This window comes from Emys orbicularis, chromosome 13 (assembly GCF_028017835.1).
Source record: "Emys orbicularis isolate rEmyOrb1 chromosome 13, rEmyOrb1.hap1, whole genome shotgun sequence".
Taxonomy (NCBI): Eukaryota; Metazoa; Chordata; order Testudines; family Emydidae; genus Emys; species Emys orbicularis.
The window spans coordinates 22,700,542-22,717,288 of record NC_088695.1 but is presented as its reverse complement, the minus strand read 5'-3'; the positions used below and the strand labels follow the sequence as shown (position 1 = coordinate 22,717,288).

General features: G+C 46.2%; 1 protein-coding gene across 1 annotated transcript in view; it reads left to right on the top strand.

Moving 5' to 3' along the window:
• Positions 1-16,103, top strand: part of LOC135887697 (butyrophilin subfamily 1 member A1-like) — a 42,952-nt gene extending 26,849 nt beyond the window's left edge. Inside the window, exons 4-11 of the mRNA XM_065415426.1 lie at positions 7,492-7,773; positions 9,087-9,191; positions 9,631-9,651; positions 10,287-10,307; positions 10,425-10,451; positions 11,458-11,639; positions 14,450-15,563; positions 15,707-16,103. Of these exons, the coding sequence (XP_065271498.1) occupies positions 7,492-7,773; positions 9,087-9,191; positions 9,631-9,651; positions 10,287-10,307; positions 10,425-10,451; positions 11,458-11,639; positions 14,450-14,548 (737 nt within the window). The 3' untranslated portion in view covers positions 14,549-15,563; positions 15,707-16,103. The remainder of the gene's footprint in view (positions 1-7,491; positions 7,774-9,086; positions 9,192-9,630; positions 9,652-10,286; positions 10,308-10,424; positions 10,452-11,457; positions 11,640-14,449; positions 15,564-15,706) is intronic.
• Positions 16,104-16,747: the final 644 nt, after the last annotated feature.

The window sequence follows — 16,747 nt, the reverse complement described above, 5'->3', positions numbered from 1 at the left end:
AGAGAAAAGTCTATTCTGCAGCATGGTTAATGTATCTCCAAAACCACAGTTCTCGGATAAGCCACACAGATCTGCAACAAAAACTGTCTCAGATGTTCCAGGTTGTCAGGAAAAATTATTAAAATTAAAATGCTGCACAATCTCTGATGGTGTGTGGTTATAATGGTGCATGACAACTTTAACCAGCTCATCAGAGGATTTAGCACTGGGCTTTTCTGGTGCCACCAAACTGCAGGTTTTTGCGCCACAAATGTTCAATAAATGGTGCTTCTTATCATCCTCTATATAATTTATGATGAAGTACTGAGAGTGTCTGATTCTGAGTACTGAATCCAGTCCTCCTGCTATATGTTATACTTTCACTTTTCCGAATGCAGCTATTTTTTTTCCAATAAAAAAAAAAAGTTCTTCAAGTGATGTCCCTATGGGTGCTCCACTTGTGGGTGTTGCAGTCCCCCTCCCCCCCACATGTAGGATCTGAGATCTTTATCAGCAGTGCCCGTCGGACTGCACATGCACACCTCCCTCCTCTCGCACTGTGAGTGGGACATATATATATAGCGCTGTGCAGTCCGACTGCATTCAGTTCCTTCTCTACCGCCTTTGGTATGGGACAGAATCCGCAGCAGATATTCTCCTGCTTCTCCTATTCCTCCACTGGATAGTGCCTTACCTGTAAGTGTAGTGTAGTTAGTAATTTCTTCTTCTCATTTCTTCTCTTTAAAAAAAATTAAAGTTTTTTCTTTTAGTTTTGTTTAGCTTTACCTCTACAGTTCTCTCATAGCTTAGGTTTCTGTTTTCCCCGCTTCCTGCCCTTCCTGACCTTTTTCCATCACCCTTATGCCCAGATTCCCCAGGTTTAAGAGATGGGTTTCTTGCAGGGCTGCCTTCCCAGTAACAGACAGCTACCTGCAATGCATCCACTGTCTGGGAGAGGGACACATCCCTCAAAAGCATTCCCACTGCCTCAGCCAGAGCCAGAAAGAATTGGGACATTAGATTAAAACTTCTCATGGAGAAATCGCTGCGACTGGCGTCGGATCCGGGCCCGAACTCTTCCCTGGAGCTCTTCCCCCATGCTCTGCCAGGTCATCTGCCGATCCTCACTCCCCGTGTCCTGTGAAGAGAAAGTCATCCCTTTCTTGCTCAGAAGAAAAAAAAAAAAACAGGCTCCCTCTGCACATTCTGAGGCACTGCACACCAGAACACCATCCCCTCTGAGGTCTGTTGCCGCAACCTCATCTGACAGGGGACACAGCTCCAGGGTCTGTCCACGTACCTCCAGTACCAACACAAAGAAATAGTCTAAAGACTCTAAGTGGGCAGACCTACAGCCCTTGGCACCATTTCCCAGCTCTGGGGAATGAGACAGGCCAATGTCAAGAGCTACAACACTGGCACCCGAAGTCATAGACACCCAGTAAGCCTGCAGCACCATCAAAATCATTGGCACTGGTCAAGTCTCTGGTGCCATCTATTGACACCTCAGGAGCATACACCCTTTCTTCGGCATTGTGTCTTACAGATGATGCTTTTTCCTTCTCTATAAGACTTTAGATACTCTAAAGACCTGCTGATGTCTGACACTCCTTGAGTCTCCGCCCCTTCAACATGATCTCCCCCCACTTCTACCCTCCTCTCCAGACTCATGACACTCCTCCCTCTCTCTGCTGACGATGCCACCTCCCTTCCCCAGTGATGAGGAGGAAGAAGACGAGGGCTCCATCACTCTCTCATCTACCAGACAAATTACACCTGCTCATCCTCACTATCCAGTCTATCTCTGGTCCTGAGTTTTGGCAGGGACCACCGTGGATGCAGCCACATGTGCCACTCCCTCCAAACTGGCCATATTCGGACCCTTGAGCCATGTACAGGGCAGAGTTCAGGAATCCTCTCAGACAGCAAAGCCAAAGACCTACAGCTGTCCCTTCTCCATCGGTCTCTCGCCCTCCAGAAGTCTAACCCCTGCCAGTACCAACTGAATAGGAAGAACAAGACGAGGAACAGGAGGAGGCAGCTCCACCAACACTACATTTTCCTCCTCCTCACCTGATGAAGCTATCATGCCTCCACCCCCTATACCTGTTGACGACTTCAGGAATTTTCAAGATTTATTCCACAGGATGGCGGACTCCCTACAGATCTCGTTGCAGGAAGTCAAGGACCAGCAACATAAACTACTGGATATCCTCCACACATTAACTTCCTCCAAGATCACTCTATCAATCAATGAGGCTCTTCTTGGCTCATGAAGATGCTGTGGCAGACCCTGGCGTCTATCCCTCTGACCTGCAAATGCACCAACAAGAAATATTATGTTCCAGTGAAGGATACGGAAATTCTATTCTCGCACTCCACCCCAAATTCTTTGGTAGTCAATGTGGTGCAAGAGAGAGGCTGTCAATACCGATCTCATTCTAGCCATCCAGACAGAGATTGGAAATGCCTAGACTTATTTGGATGTAAAGCATATTCATCAGCCATGCTCCAATTTAGAATCTTAAACTACAGAGCCCTTATGGCTAAGTATAGCTTCTTAAACTACTCCAAATTGGAGGAACTCTGCCAGGACCTACTGGAAGCCAAGAAAGAGCAGTTCCAGTCCCTGATATCAGAAGGGCACCTCCTAGCTTATACGGCCCTACAAGCCTCATTGGACTCTGCAGATACCACTGACCAGTCCATCGTGATTGCTGTGGTCATGAGGTGTGCATTATGGCTCCGCCTCTAGGGTTTTCCTAGGGAGGTACAAACCACAGTAGATGACATACCTTTTGAGGGCCAGAAACGATTCTCGGAGTGCACAGACAATTCTCTGCACTCCCTTAAAGACTTCTGAGCTACATTCTGATCTCTCGGAATTTACACGCCAGTGCCAAAGAGACGCTCAGGGAAGTACCAACTCCCCCCATGATCCTGAACACAGCAGGACACTCCTCAATGGCACTATGACACCCAGCGCTGAAGACAAAGGCCTCCTACTAAATGTGGACAGCCCACTCCTCAAGGGGCTACCTCTCTCACACCCCCACCAAAGAAGAAATTTTGAAGGTGTGGTCAAGGCCCTGAGAAGCCTTCCCCTTTTCTAGTCATTCCTACCATCTTCAATGTTCCAACAGTTTGGCAAACAATTAGCTCTGGTTTTCCCATCTTGGAGACTCATCACCTCAGACAAGTGGGCCCTAGAAATAATCAAGGAAGGGTATTCCACCGTGTAACAAGGCGTTCACTCACCCTCGCAACAAATCAGCCAGAGACCTCTTCTGAGTGCAGTCACCAGTGCCTTTTATTTACAGTGTCAGCTCCCACCACCTTCTATTTACAGTCTGCTCCAAACCAGCAACCTGGGGGACAGCTAGCTTCTCCAGCCAGCAGGGATGCACAGCCTTTGGCTCCTCCCCTTCCTTTCTCTTCCCCCCTTCACTTCCTTCCTGCCAGCCCTATATAGCCCACTGGCTAATGAGGCCTGCAGGTGCTTCCCTTCTAGCAATTAGGCATGGCATACTCAGCCAGCCCCAATTAATGCTGCTTAATTGGAGCTGGGCTAACAGGTGCCTGGCTCAGCACCTTCTGACCAGCACCCTGTTACACACCCCCTTCCTATCTATCCTGCCCTGCCACCCCCTGCCCCGTCCCTCTTCAGGGACCGCTCTCACAATTCCATTCTATGGGGAGAAATAAATCTTCTGCAACTGGGAGCCATAAAACCAGTCCCTTTCAAGCACATGGGACAGGTTTCTACTCCCACTATTTCCTGATCCAGAAGAAATCTGGCAGCTGGCGACCCATCCTGGACCTTCACAGTCAAAACAAATTTGTCAAACTGCAACATTTCAAGATGGTTACCCTCTCCACTGTTATCCCAGCACTGGAACAGAGGGACTGGTTCTCAGCCCTTGACCTCCGAGACGCATACTTTCACATTGCAATACACCCTGCCCACAGACGATTTCTCTAATTCGTTATGGGAGACAGCCACTACCAGTACAAAGCACTGCCTTTCGGACTGTCCACGACACCGTGGGAGTTCTCCAAGGTCCTCGCAGTAGTCGCTGCCTACCTAAGGAAACAAGGAGTCATCATCTTTCCATACTTGGACAGCTGTCTCCTCAAGGCCCCATCCAAAACCGACACTCTCCGAGCCATCCACGTGACAATGGACCTGTTCATGAAGCTAGGCCGCCTCATGAACCTAGAAAAGTCCACTTAAACACCAGTACAACAGCTGGAATTCATTGGCACACAGTAGGATGCCATACAAGCCAGAGACTTCCTACCACCTCACAGATTCTCGGCTATAGCAGATCTGGTATCCAATGCATGGATTTGCCCCCAGATCTCTGCCAGAACATGTCTCCAATTTCTAGGCCACATGGCAATGGCCACGTTTGTGGTCAGGCGTGCAAGACTCCACATGCAATGTCTTCAGGCATGGCTTCCCTAATAATTTGGGGAGTGCATCTCCATGATCACACAGTGCAGGACAGATGGTCGTTAAGAGAATCCACCCTACACATCAATCTCCTAGAACTACGGGCAGTCTGCAATGCCTGTCGACATTTCCTACCTCTACTCAAACATCACACCATCAGAATGATGACAGAATCTCGTTAGCATGTATTACATCAACAGGGAGGGTGGAGCGAGGTCCCACTCTTTACGCTCGGAGGCACTCAAACTATGGAACTGGTGTATCCAGAACAACATCTCCATTTCAGCAGTATACCTACCTGGACAGCAAAACACCACTGCAGATGCACTGATCAGGAGGTCATCTCACAATCAAGAGTGGGAACTTGATATGCAAGCACTTCAGCCCATCTTCAACCACTGGGGCCGCCCCACCATAGATCTCTTTGCCACTCACTGCAACGCCTGCTGCCCTCAATTCTGTTCCAGAGTGGAACTGGGACACAGATCACCGGGAGATACATTGTTCATAACATGGGATGCACCACTCTTTTATGCCTTCCCTCCATTTCCCCTCCTCTTCTGAGTACTTCGCAAGATACAGGACGACCAAGCCATGTCATACTAGTAGCTCCAAATTGGCCATGTTAGGTCTGGTATACTTACATCCTCCACATGATGGTATGCCGACCGATCTCTCTCCATCTAACACCGCGGCTCCTTTCACAGGACGCATCCTCCATCCCAATCCACAGCTGCTCCACCTCAAAGACTAGCTCCTCCGTGGTTCCGGGATTTGGAAATAACCTGTTTGGACGCAATCAAACAGATACTTTTGAATAGCAGGCGTGACACGACCAGATGTACTCACGTTCACAAATGGACTAGATTTCACTGCTGGTGCACCTCCCACTAAGTTGACACAGCGTGTGCTCCGCTACCACTTATCCTGACTATATGCTACACCTTAAACAGTCAGGGTTATTCACTAGCTCTATATGACAGCAATCACTACTTTTCACTACCCCATAGATGGTCATTCCGTCTCTGTGCATCTGCTCATGAAACGTTTTCTGAAGGGTATCCAAAATCTTTATCCTCCTATACGACACCCAACCCCTGCCTGGGATCTTGGCCTCATCCTACATTCTCTGACTAAACCCCCATTTGAACCGATGGCAAACTGTTCTTATGTGCATCTGTCAATGAAAATGGCCTTCCTTGTCTCCATCAGTTCTGCCTGACGAGTTGGTGAAATCGCGGCCCTTATGGAATATCCACCATACACATTGTTTTATAAGGACAAAGTTACACTATGTCCACATCCAAGATTTCTACCTAAGGCCCCAATATCTTTCCATCTTCACCAACCAATACACCTTCCTTGCTTCTTCCCAAAGCCTCACAGTAACCAGCTGGAGGCAGCTCTACACACCCTAGATGTGAGACAAGCATTAGCCTTTTACTTGGACAGGACTAAATCTTTCCAGAAATCACCATGGTTATTCCTCTCCACTACTGAAAGATCCAAAGGCACTGCCATTTCTAAACAAAGCCTTTCAAAATGGATCTTGCAGTATATACATTTATCTTATGAGCTCAATGACAGACAACCTCCTACCTCAATCAGAGCAAATTCCACATGCTCATTATCCATCTTGATAGCCTCTCTCAATAATGTCCCCATTATTGAAATTTGCAAAGTGGCTACATGGGCATCAACAGACACTTTTGCCTGTCACTACGCTATTATGAATGATGCTTCAGGGAACACTCTCCTAGAACATGCTGTCCTATCATCGATAGTAAATGTTGCTCCGAAGCCCTAGCCTTCCAATTAGGGGCACTGCTTTCTATTCACCTACAAGTGGACCACCAATAGAGACATCGCTCGAAGAAGAAGAGAAGGTTACTCCCTCTGTGCAGTAACTGAAGTTCTTCAAGATGTGTGTCCTTATGGGTTTTCCATTACTCCCCCTCCTCCCCTCTGCTTTGGAGCCAAACAAACATAAGCTCTGTGTCAGAGAGGGAACCGGAGGCGGTCAGACTGCACAGTGCTATATATACTTCCTGCTCACAGTGCGAGTGGTGGTGCACATGTGCTGTCCGACGCACTGCTGTTGAAGATCTCTGATCCCAGGCCCAGGGGGTGTTGCCGCAAGTACAAGTGGAGCACCCACAGGGATACACATCTCGAAGAACTTCAGTTACTGCACATTGAGAGTAACCTTCTCTTTTCAATGTGTAGAAATTTCTGGGTGCTGTTTTCAGTATATCCTCATTGCCAATGTAGTATACAGAATCATAGTATATAGGTCTGGAAGGGTTCTCGAGAAGTCATCAAGTCCAGCCCTCTAGGCTGACACAGGACCAAGTAAACCTAGACCATCCCTGACAGTGTTTGTCCAGCCTGGTCTTAAACATCTTCAATGATGGCGATTCTACAAGTTCCCTTGAAAGTCTCTTCTAGAGTTTAACTACCCTTACAGATACAAACATTTTCCTAATATCTAACCTAACTCTCCCTTGCTGCAGATTAAGCCTATTACTTCTTGTCCTACTTTCAGGGGACATGGAGACCCAAAACAGATTAGAACTGAAAATTGGGATTTTTTATTCTGGCACACGTTCGTGTTGACAACTAAGCAGCCTCCATCTTGAAAAACTTCACACACCCCCCACAACTCCATGGAGCATATTCAGTACAGCCTTGGGGCATCTAACGGTAAATAGTTATTCTCACATTGACCACCAGGAGATAATAAGTATAACAAAAATACCTACAACATTGTAAAATTAGAAATCAAGGATAAAATCTCTTGCATTTTTTGCCCCTTTCACATCACCAGATCACACACTCCAGCATTCTGTAAGGCTTTCACTTCCATCTCTGAGGCCCCAGGACTGCAACACATTTAAGCAAATGCTTAATAAGTGCTTAAGTCCCATTGGAGTCAAGTTTCCAGTTTCCATGAATATCAGCAATAAAGATGTATTCAATCATTTTATTGAAAATATAAACTTTTATGCTCTACGCTGTATACTTATCTCATTTAACACTGATTCATTTTACTCAAGCTTCAGGCTCTGTACCTCACATCTCTGTTGAGGGTCACCAAGATGGAGGGATCCGAGTGGTGTGTCAGTCAGCAGGATGGTATCCAGAGCCCGATGTGGTGTGGAGAGATCTCAGTGGGCAGCATTTATCTTCAACTGAAACAAAATCCAAAGATGAACGTGGGCTCTTTGAAATAAAAAATTCTATCATTATAACAGAAATTTCAAACCAGAATTTATCTTGTTCTATAAGGAACACCAACCTGACTGAAGAAAAGGAATTAATAACTTTTTATATATCAGGTCAGTTACCACCAAAACCACACACTTTCATACCCAACAGGAAAAAAATCAGATTGCTAAATAATTTAAAAGTTAAAATATTCCCTCACAAAAATCTACATTTAAGATAAAGTTAAGGTTGAGAGCACAATTTATGGTAAAGTACATTCCGGGGATATTGTAGTTACCCCAGAAAAAAAACATTTTAAACCCAGGAAATTTAGGCTTAAGGTTAACTTTAAAAGAAATTCAAACATGTTAATGCATGGAAGTGCCCTGTAGTGACACTAACGTTTATATTTAAAGTCACATTAGATTTTTTTTTCTCAGACAGTCACCACTGGGCAGTGTTAAGGTATATCGAGAGCCCTACTGATTGGTTGGACTTTCTTCCTCCTAGTGGACTGATGGATCAAGGACTAGGCTTCTTGCCCCACTGAATATGGAGAGGGAGATGTGATATGCTGTGATATTTGAACATAGAGGAAATTTGTGACTGTTGAGTCTCTCCTCATGGAGGGTCAGAAGCAAGGCAGGTCCAAGAAAGTCTGGAGTCCTGTGAACAGTCATTTGAGTGTGTCACTCACTACAAGGTCCAAGATTTAATATGAAGTTTGATTTCTCACCCTTTAGCAAACTTCACACAGGGAAAGGGGTTGCCATAATAACAAAATCCTATTTACAAGCTGGACTTTTTCAAAGGCTTATAACAACCAATTTTTGGGTGGGTTTTCACAGGAAAAAGGCACATTGCTGATACAGAGGTCACCCCTGTAAATATCAAGTCTCTGCTCAAAAGCCCGGGGCAGTAAAGCTTCTCATAAAAATGGTCATCAGACTTTTTGATTTTTTAATGTCAGAACAATGTATTATTCCCTAACCCCATTCTCAGAAACAGTTGAACCATTTTGGCTTAAACGTTTAAAAAAGTTCAGCCTGAGGCAGACACCCAGCATGGAAATTTTCTGCCCATACAGCTAAAGTTTGGCAAAGTAATAAGCAACTGAAAATAAGGCCCTATAATGGGAAGGATCAAACAACCTTAATAACAGCTGATGTGACCAGCCCCACATATATATATATATGTGGGGGGGGGGGGAAGAGGGAGATGGGGAGAGGCTGGTAGCACTTTAGATAGTATTTAATACACCATCCAATACTATCAAAAGGGTGTGAGCAGAACTTGTTTTTAAAATTGGTTTCTGCCTGTTTTTATATTCCAGGGAGCAATTTTTTCTGCACATCTCATACAAATCCTGATGTGATGCAATTTGTAGAATAAAAGTATACTGTTGGTTTAACGTTTCCAAACTAATATGGGCTTTGTGTTTCAGATTCCTTTTTTCCAAGAGTCTCTCTGTGGATGGTGGCTTTGAGTGTGATCCTGATGATTTTGTTGGTATTCATCAGCCTTACTCTTTTTCTGTTCAAATTAAGAGGTAAAGCTCTAATGGGAAAAATGCAGTGTAATCAGAATGAGATTTTCTCCTTAAAAAAGATAGTTAAAGTCTGTCTATATGAGAAATTTACACGAGATTAAGGTGTGAATTTAAATTGAGTTTTTTAAACCAATGCAAACCCATGTGGACATATCAGTATAAGAGGAGTTTATTTCAGGTTAGCTTAAACCTGTTCCTATTCATCTTAAAATAAGCCTAACACTAAGTTTGCACCAGTTTAATTAGATTTACAATGGAGCCTGAGGGAGTTAGGTTCCCAACTCTCATTGAAATTCAATGTGCTTTGGGCTGTTAAGTATCCTTGGGTCCTATGAAAATCCTTGCCTTATGGAGTTTGACACATTTAATTCTAGTATATTCAAAAGATTATTACAATATTAATGAATGGTTTAAATTTTATTTATGTTTTCTTTTTTAGGGAAACATCTTGACACTATCAGTAAGTTCCATTTTTCTCCTGGTAGAACCAATGTTATGGTATGAAAGATTTTTGAATGAATGTGACAATGTCAACTTGAAAATCATAAGCAATACTAATTGCATAACTTCTTATGTCGGTAATGGGTAATGTACATGTGTCTTCAGTGAGGCAGCATAGAGTGGGTGCCCATGGAGATTGTGCACTTGATGCCCATGGCAGAAATGGCTCCATGCCAGCTCCATATAAACAACTTCTGAGACGGGCTGGTGGCAGCCCAGGATTGAAATGAGGATGTGGCCACTGGGGCTAGGATTATGTGCACTGAGAGCCCACAGCCTTGGCATGTAGGCACTGCATATGAGTTATAATTGTGATCTTTCATCCAGCTCAAGGCTGGAATAATGGTCAATGAGAGACTTCTGGGCTGCCTTCTGTCTTTCCTTACAGAGCTGCACCAGGTCAGACCCATAATGTAGTGCAGCAGTGTCACACCAGTGCAAGTCGCTTATCCTGAGTTCAATCCCGAGGATTGTATTGATGCAAAACAATGCACAGTAGACAGATCTAAATGATCAATAATGGGGGGGACAGCAGTTAATTTCACTCAAAAGAAGCTTTTACAGAATGTCCTTTTCTTTCTTTTTATTATTTAGGTAAACTTCACACAGAGCTAGGTAAGGGTATTTTTTGTTTTGTTTCTCTCTAATGCAGCCTTTTCTGTGATAATGAATCCTATTGATATTGAATTTGTCTGGTTTAGTTCTCATCCTCATCTATATGTTTGCTTTCAGAGTGGAGAAGATCCCTTAGTGACTCAGGTAATTACAACTCATATTTAATGAATGAGAGATCCTGCTCCCTTCTACTGTATAACAAATAAGGAGAAATTATAATATAATATAATTTCCCTGGTCAGAGACAAGAGGATCCTGAGGGTCAAAGGAAGGAGAGAAATGGACTATTGCAATACATTCTCCTTACACATTGATCTCATAATTCTGGAAACAATCCCTGCTCTGAGTGACTGAGCAGTTCTTGTTTCTTAGGATCCAGCCCTAGTGTCAGGTGGTGACCAGGCCTCCAAGGAGTCACTCAAAGTTCAACTTCTGCTTTTTTTCCTCTTCTCCCCTTTCTCTTCTCTCCATCAAATCCCAGCTTTCTGCTGTTTTTAACTATTGTATCCACTTTCTCCTCCATTCATTCATTTATACCAAACCCCCTTTCTCCTCTCTCCAACACTACCTCCCTTATCTTGTAGAAGCTCCTGCTTGTAAATCAAAATCCCAATTTTAAAAATGAAATCTGGACTGGTAATTTTCTTTATCTGGCCCTGATGACTAGCTATAGAATTTTAATTAGGGATATATAGAATCTTGTCATTATTTACAGATCTTAGATATGTGGCCAGATGGGGCAGGCAACATGCTGTCATCAACAAGAGACATCCAAGCACCAAGATTTTAAAATTAAGAGAGGGAAGGAGGGCATCTCAAGGAAAGTTAGTTGTGACCATGTGAATGATGTGAGTGGAAATCTCCTGGGGCTTCCCTGTGATTCCAGGGTCTCTAGTCCCCTTCATGGGGAGAGCTGGATGGGAAACATTCTGAGTCTCAGGCTTGGCTCAGCAAATCTGGCTCGGTCTCTTGCCTGGAGATTGACTCTATCTTGCACTTTGCTGAGATCACCCATTCAAAGCCGGGTAAATCCTGGAGGAAGGAGATTCCCTGCTTAACTCTCCAGCTGGGGAAGATTCTGTCACTGACACAATCAAACCCTCCCCCAGGGCTGAGCTCTGCTTCTAACGCTGATTCTCTCTGTCCACAGTGAAAGTGACTCTGGATCCAGACTCGGCTCATCCCCATCTCATCCTGTCTGAGGATCAGAAAAGTGTGAGATGGGAAGACACAAAGCTGGATCTGCCCGACAACCCTGAGAGATTTGACACTTATCGCTGTGTTCTGGGCTGTGAGGGATTCACCACTGGGAGACATTACTGGGAGGTGGAGGTGGGGAATGGGGAATTCTGGGCTGTGGGGGTGGCCAGAGAGTCTGTGAGCAGGAAGGGAGGGATCAGCCGTAACCCTGAGGGGGGGATCTGGGCTTTGGAGCGCTGGGTGGATCAGTACCAAGCGCTCACCTCCCCTGAGACCCCCCTGACCCTGAGCCAGGTCCCCAGCAGGATCAGGGTTTATTTGGACTGTGAACAGGGACAGGTGAAATTTTTTGATGCTGGTAATGAGGCCCCAATTTTCAATTTCCCTCCATCCTCTTTCACTGGGGAGAGAATGCGCCCCTGGTTCCAGGTGGTGGGATCCCCATTCAGAGTGTGTTCCTGAGACATGGGGGGGAATATCCCACTGGGGGCCCTGAAATCAGCCTCCCTACAGACACCCTAGTCTCTGTGACTCCCAGAGGACTCCCATTTAGCCAGTCCCCAGCTCCTCATCTCTCTGACCCCTGGAAGCTTCTTTCCCTCCCTCCCTGCAACATCAGCGATGGGATGGGGGTGAAGAACCCCTAGAGCTGCAGGAGGAGCAGAGAGGCCATGAGGGACAGATGTGGGGGCTGGGCAGGGGGTAGAATTAACAGCCAGGCTGGGGATAGGCAGATGTGGGGGTGGCAGGGACACAGAATTAATTAGGGTTTGGGGGCTTGGGGAGAAGCTGGAAGCTCGGCAGCAGATGGGAGGATTTTATACAAATCTGTTTCAGAGTAGCAGCCGTGTTAGTCTGTATCCGCAAAAAGAACAGGAGTACTTGTGGCACCTTAGAGACTAACAAATTTATTAGAGCATAAGCTTTCGTGGGCTACAACCCACTTCTTCGGATCTGTGTCATTAGATCTCACTGGGGTCTCCACGCGACAATTCCTGCAGTGGGGGCCAAAATCTGTGGCTCTCTTTTCTTTGTTGTGATACATCACGATCTAGCCTGCACCCTGTTAAGTGCTGAAGACCAGAATGTCATTGCCATGGTAACGCTGTCCAGGGGCAATTTTGAGTTCAAGTTTCACCCTCCTAAGGAAAAAGCACAAACTGGTTTGATCTGGTTCAAAGACCTTATCAGGAAGCCTTTGACCTGACTGAGAAAAGACAGGGACACCATCCAAGAACTGACACAGGCATGAGACTGTGACCAACAGAAACAGGCCCTGTGGGAGGACCTTAAGTCTCCATGTGGAAGATGAAGGACCACCTAGTAAGTCAGGAGTTCATACAAGCTTTTTATTGCTTTAAGATATGTTTTCTGTGAAAAGCTTTTGTTCTGAATAAATAGTACTTTGCTTTATGAAAGCTGGCTGTTCATTGGATAACCCTGTCATTGGCCTGAGAGAAAAGAACTGGAGGTGCCAAATTGAAGTCAGACCTAATGAAGTGATCACAGAAAATAGCAGAAGTCTGCAGCCTAAGGCCCCAATCTGGAGGAAGAGAATTGTGGGATTACACCTACAGAAAGATGAGTGCTGGAGGCCTGTGATCTAAGTGGGGTGTCTTGAGTCCACAAGGAGGTTGGAGATGCAGTTAATGCAGGAACTCTGACACAGATCTATAATACAATGTTGTAGCCAAAGCTGCTCAGTGTTTGTCTCTGGATGCCAATGTTATTGTAACAGGGTTTGCTCACCACTCCGGTGCCTCCTCAGCCTGTCTTGGGAATTAGCTCTGCAGTTGAGTGCTTCCCCTTCGGGTGGTGCATTGCCGCCATGACTCCTGCTCTTGGACCCGCATCTCTCCAAGGACCGTGGTGTCTTCTTCAGCAACATAGCCTTCCGGCCATGCCACACACTGTGCTCCCCCCTTGCGGGGGAGCTGCAGTCTGCAATTCAGCCACTTCCCACCAGTGGCAAACTGCAGTCCACGGTCTATACACTTCCCACGTGGCTCCGGCACCCTCTTTACCCTTGTATCAGGGCCTCATGCTGCAACCACCCAGCAGCCAGCCAGGGACTTCCTCAGACCCTGTTTGCAGCACTGCTCTGTCCAGGGTGCTAGTAGTTCTCTTGGCCCTTCAGGGACACTATCCTTCCTCCCTGGGCTCCCAGCAGAGAACTGCCTTCCTCTGCCTTGCAGCTCCCTTTTTATATAGGCCTACTTGGCCCTAATTGGCTGCTCCCTTCAGCCCTCTGATTGGCTGCCTCCCTAGGACTGCTTTTAACCCCTTTTTTGCCAGTGAGGGGCAGCTGCCCCATCACAGTTATTAACACAAGCACAGAATGCAGCTTGCTAATTCAAAAACCTCAGTGATAACTAGGCAAATACAATTTAGATGGGGCTACTATAAGGTGGGTGCATAACTGGCTGGATAACCGTACTCAGAGAGTTGTTATTAATGGTTCCCAATCCTGCTGGAAAGGTATAACAAGTGGGGTTCCGCAGGGGTCTGTTTTGGGACCGGCTCTTTTCAATATCTTCATTAACGACTTAGATATTGGCATAGAAAGTAAGCTTATTAAGTTTGCAGATGATACCAAACTGGGAGGGATTGCAACTGCTTTGGCGGATAGGGTCATAATTCAAAATGATCTGGACAAATTGGAGAAATGGTCTGAGGTAAACAGGATGAAGTTTAACAAAGACAAATGCAAAGTGCTCCACTTAGGAAGGAAAAATCAGTTTCACACATACAGAATGGGAAGAGACTGTCTAGGAAGGAGTACGGCAGAAAGGGATCTAGGGGTTATAGTGGACCACAAGCTAAATGAGTCAACAGTGTGATGCTGTTGCAAAAAAAGCAAACGTGATTCTGGGATGCATTAACAGGTGTGTTGTGAGCAAGACATGAGAAGTCATTCTTCTGCTCTACTCTGCGCTGTTTAGGTCTCAACTGGAGTATTGTGTCCAGTTCTGGGCACCGCATTTCAAGAAAGATGTGGAGAAATTGGAGAGGGTCCAGAGAAGAGCAACAAGAATGATTAAAGGTCTTTAGTAGTATAAGGGCCCTACCATCAATCAAACCCTAACCCCGCCCCTTGACCCCTTAAACCTCGCCCCTTGACCCCTTGGTCCCTCCCACCTGTCACCGGAAGTCCCACCCCATGGGGGTATTACTTCCGGGGTCAAGGTGCCACCTGACCGGAAGCAAGGTGTGTCATGTGACCCCTCTAAGAACTCCCCCCCACCACCCTCTACCAATCAGGAGGGGTTTCGTCCCGATAGGACCGCCCCAAGAGGAGATTTTGACCAATCAGGGTGACTTCCGGGGCGGGGTGACCCATCCGGAAGTGGGTCGTGTGACCCCTCTAAGAACTCCCCCCGCCACCCTCTACCAATCAGGAGGGGTTTTGTGCCGAAAGGACCGCCCCGAGAGGAGATTTTGACCAATCAGGGTGACTTCTGGGGCGGGGGTGACCCGTCCGGAAGTGGGTCGTGTGACCCCTCTAAGAACTCCCCCCACCACCCTCTACCAATCAGGAGGGGTTTCGTCCCGACAGGACCTCCCCGAGAGGAGATTTTGACCAACCAGGGTGACTTCTGGGTTGGGGTGACCCCTCCGGAAGGGAGTCGTGTGACCCCACTAAGAACGCCTCCCAAGGCCCTCCGCCAATCAGAGTGCAGCACCATTACCCCATAAATCCCAGCGCCAGACAGAGGAGGCGGCCATCTCTTACCAAGGACACGTGTTTTCGAAAGCACGGAAAGGCTGCTGAGAGGAAACATGGACTCCTTCACCACCCCCGTGAGAACTTCGGACTTTGTTTTAGCCCCGAGGGTCTTTGACCGTCCGCGGAGAAAGCGCTACATCAGCGACAGTTCCAAGGAGGACCCTTTGACCCAGCCGTTGCTGGATACGCCGGAACCTGACCCCGAAACCCTCGTGAGGCAGCCCGATGAGCGTGACGGCCTCTCTTTGTCCACCCCCTCAGAGGTGGAAGGCGATTGCGGCTCAGGGGAGGCACCGGCGGACAAAGCGAACGGAAAAGACGGCGCTCAGGTAAATGAATGCTTAAGAAGCGGCGGTCGATTAGGGGTGGGTAATGGGTTAGGAACCGGGGGGTTGCATAAATTAAAAAAAAAAAAAAAAAAACAAGCAGTGGGGGTGCTTACACGGTTTCTTTTCTGAAAATTTCTCAACAGGTCGACGATGCCTTTTTAGAGGCCTTTAAGAACTTACACATTGGAAGCCCTGTGGGAGTAAACATATCCTGCGTCAGCTGTTTTTGCTCATGTCTGAGACACAGATCTCAAGCCGAAAAGGACAAAATGGAAGAATGAACCATCTGAGACTCCCTTAGGGTAGGGAGTCATGGCATCCATTTTACAGGTGGCTGTAAAAGGTCGTGTTAAACCAGGCGATTAATAAAACTTATTTAAATGTGTCAATATGAATGTGTCCCCTTTCATACTTGTGGTAGTAAAAGACGGTACCAGTAACAGTCATGTCTACACAGACGGCGCTGTTAAAGAAAATATATTACGCCCCCGGGGAAGTTGGGAGCTTCGGCGGGGTCAACCCTCTTTTTCAAGCGGCCAGAAAGCATAGTAAAACTTTAAACAGAAGACAGGTAACAGCATGGCTTTCAGACCAGGATGCTTACACTTTACACAAACCGGCTCGAATACGTTTTAAAAGAAACAAGACCATTGTTTCAGAGGTGGATGCGCAGTGGCAGGCAGATTTGGTGGATATGCACCGGTTCTCCAAACACAACAGTGGTTTTAAGTACATCTTAACAGTGATAGACATTCTATCCAAATATGCCTGGGCCTTAGGCCTAAAAGACAAGACGAGTGGTGAGGTATCCAAGGCCTTTAAAGCTATTTTCAGTGAAGGTCGCGTGCCTCAAAAATTACAAACCGATCGGGGGAAAGAATTTTTAAACAAACCTTTAAGTGGATTGTTAAAGCGGCATGGAGTTCACCATTTTGTTACCAATAATGAAGTCAAAGCTGGGGTTGTGGAGCGATTTAACAGAACTTTAAAAACTAGGATGTGGAGATATTTTACAGCCCATAACACCTTTCGCTACATTGACGTCTTACCTGACTTTATAAAGAGTTACAACCAGAGCGTTCACAGAACTATACGTACCAGACCCATTGATGTTAACCCTTCAAATTCTCTGAAGGTATGGAAAACGGTTTACGGAGATGATTTTAAAATAAAACCGGTTGTTG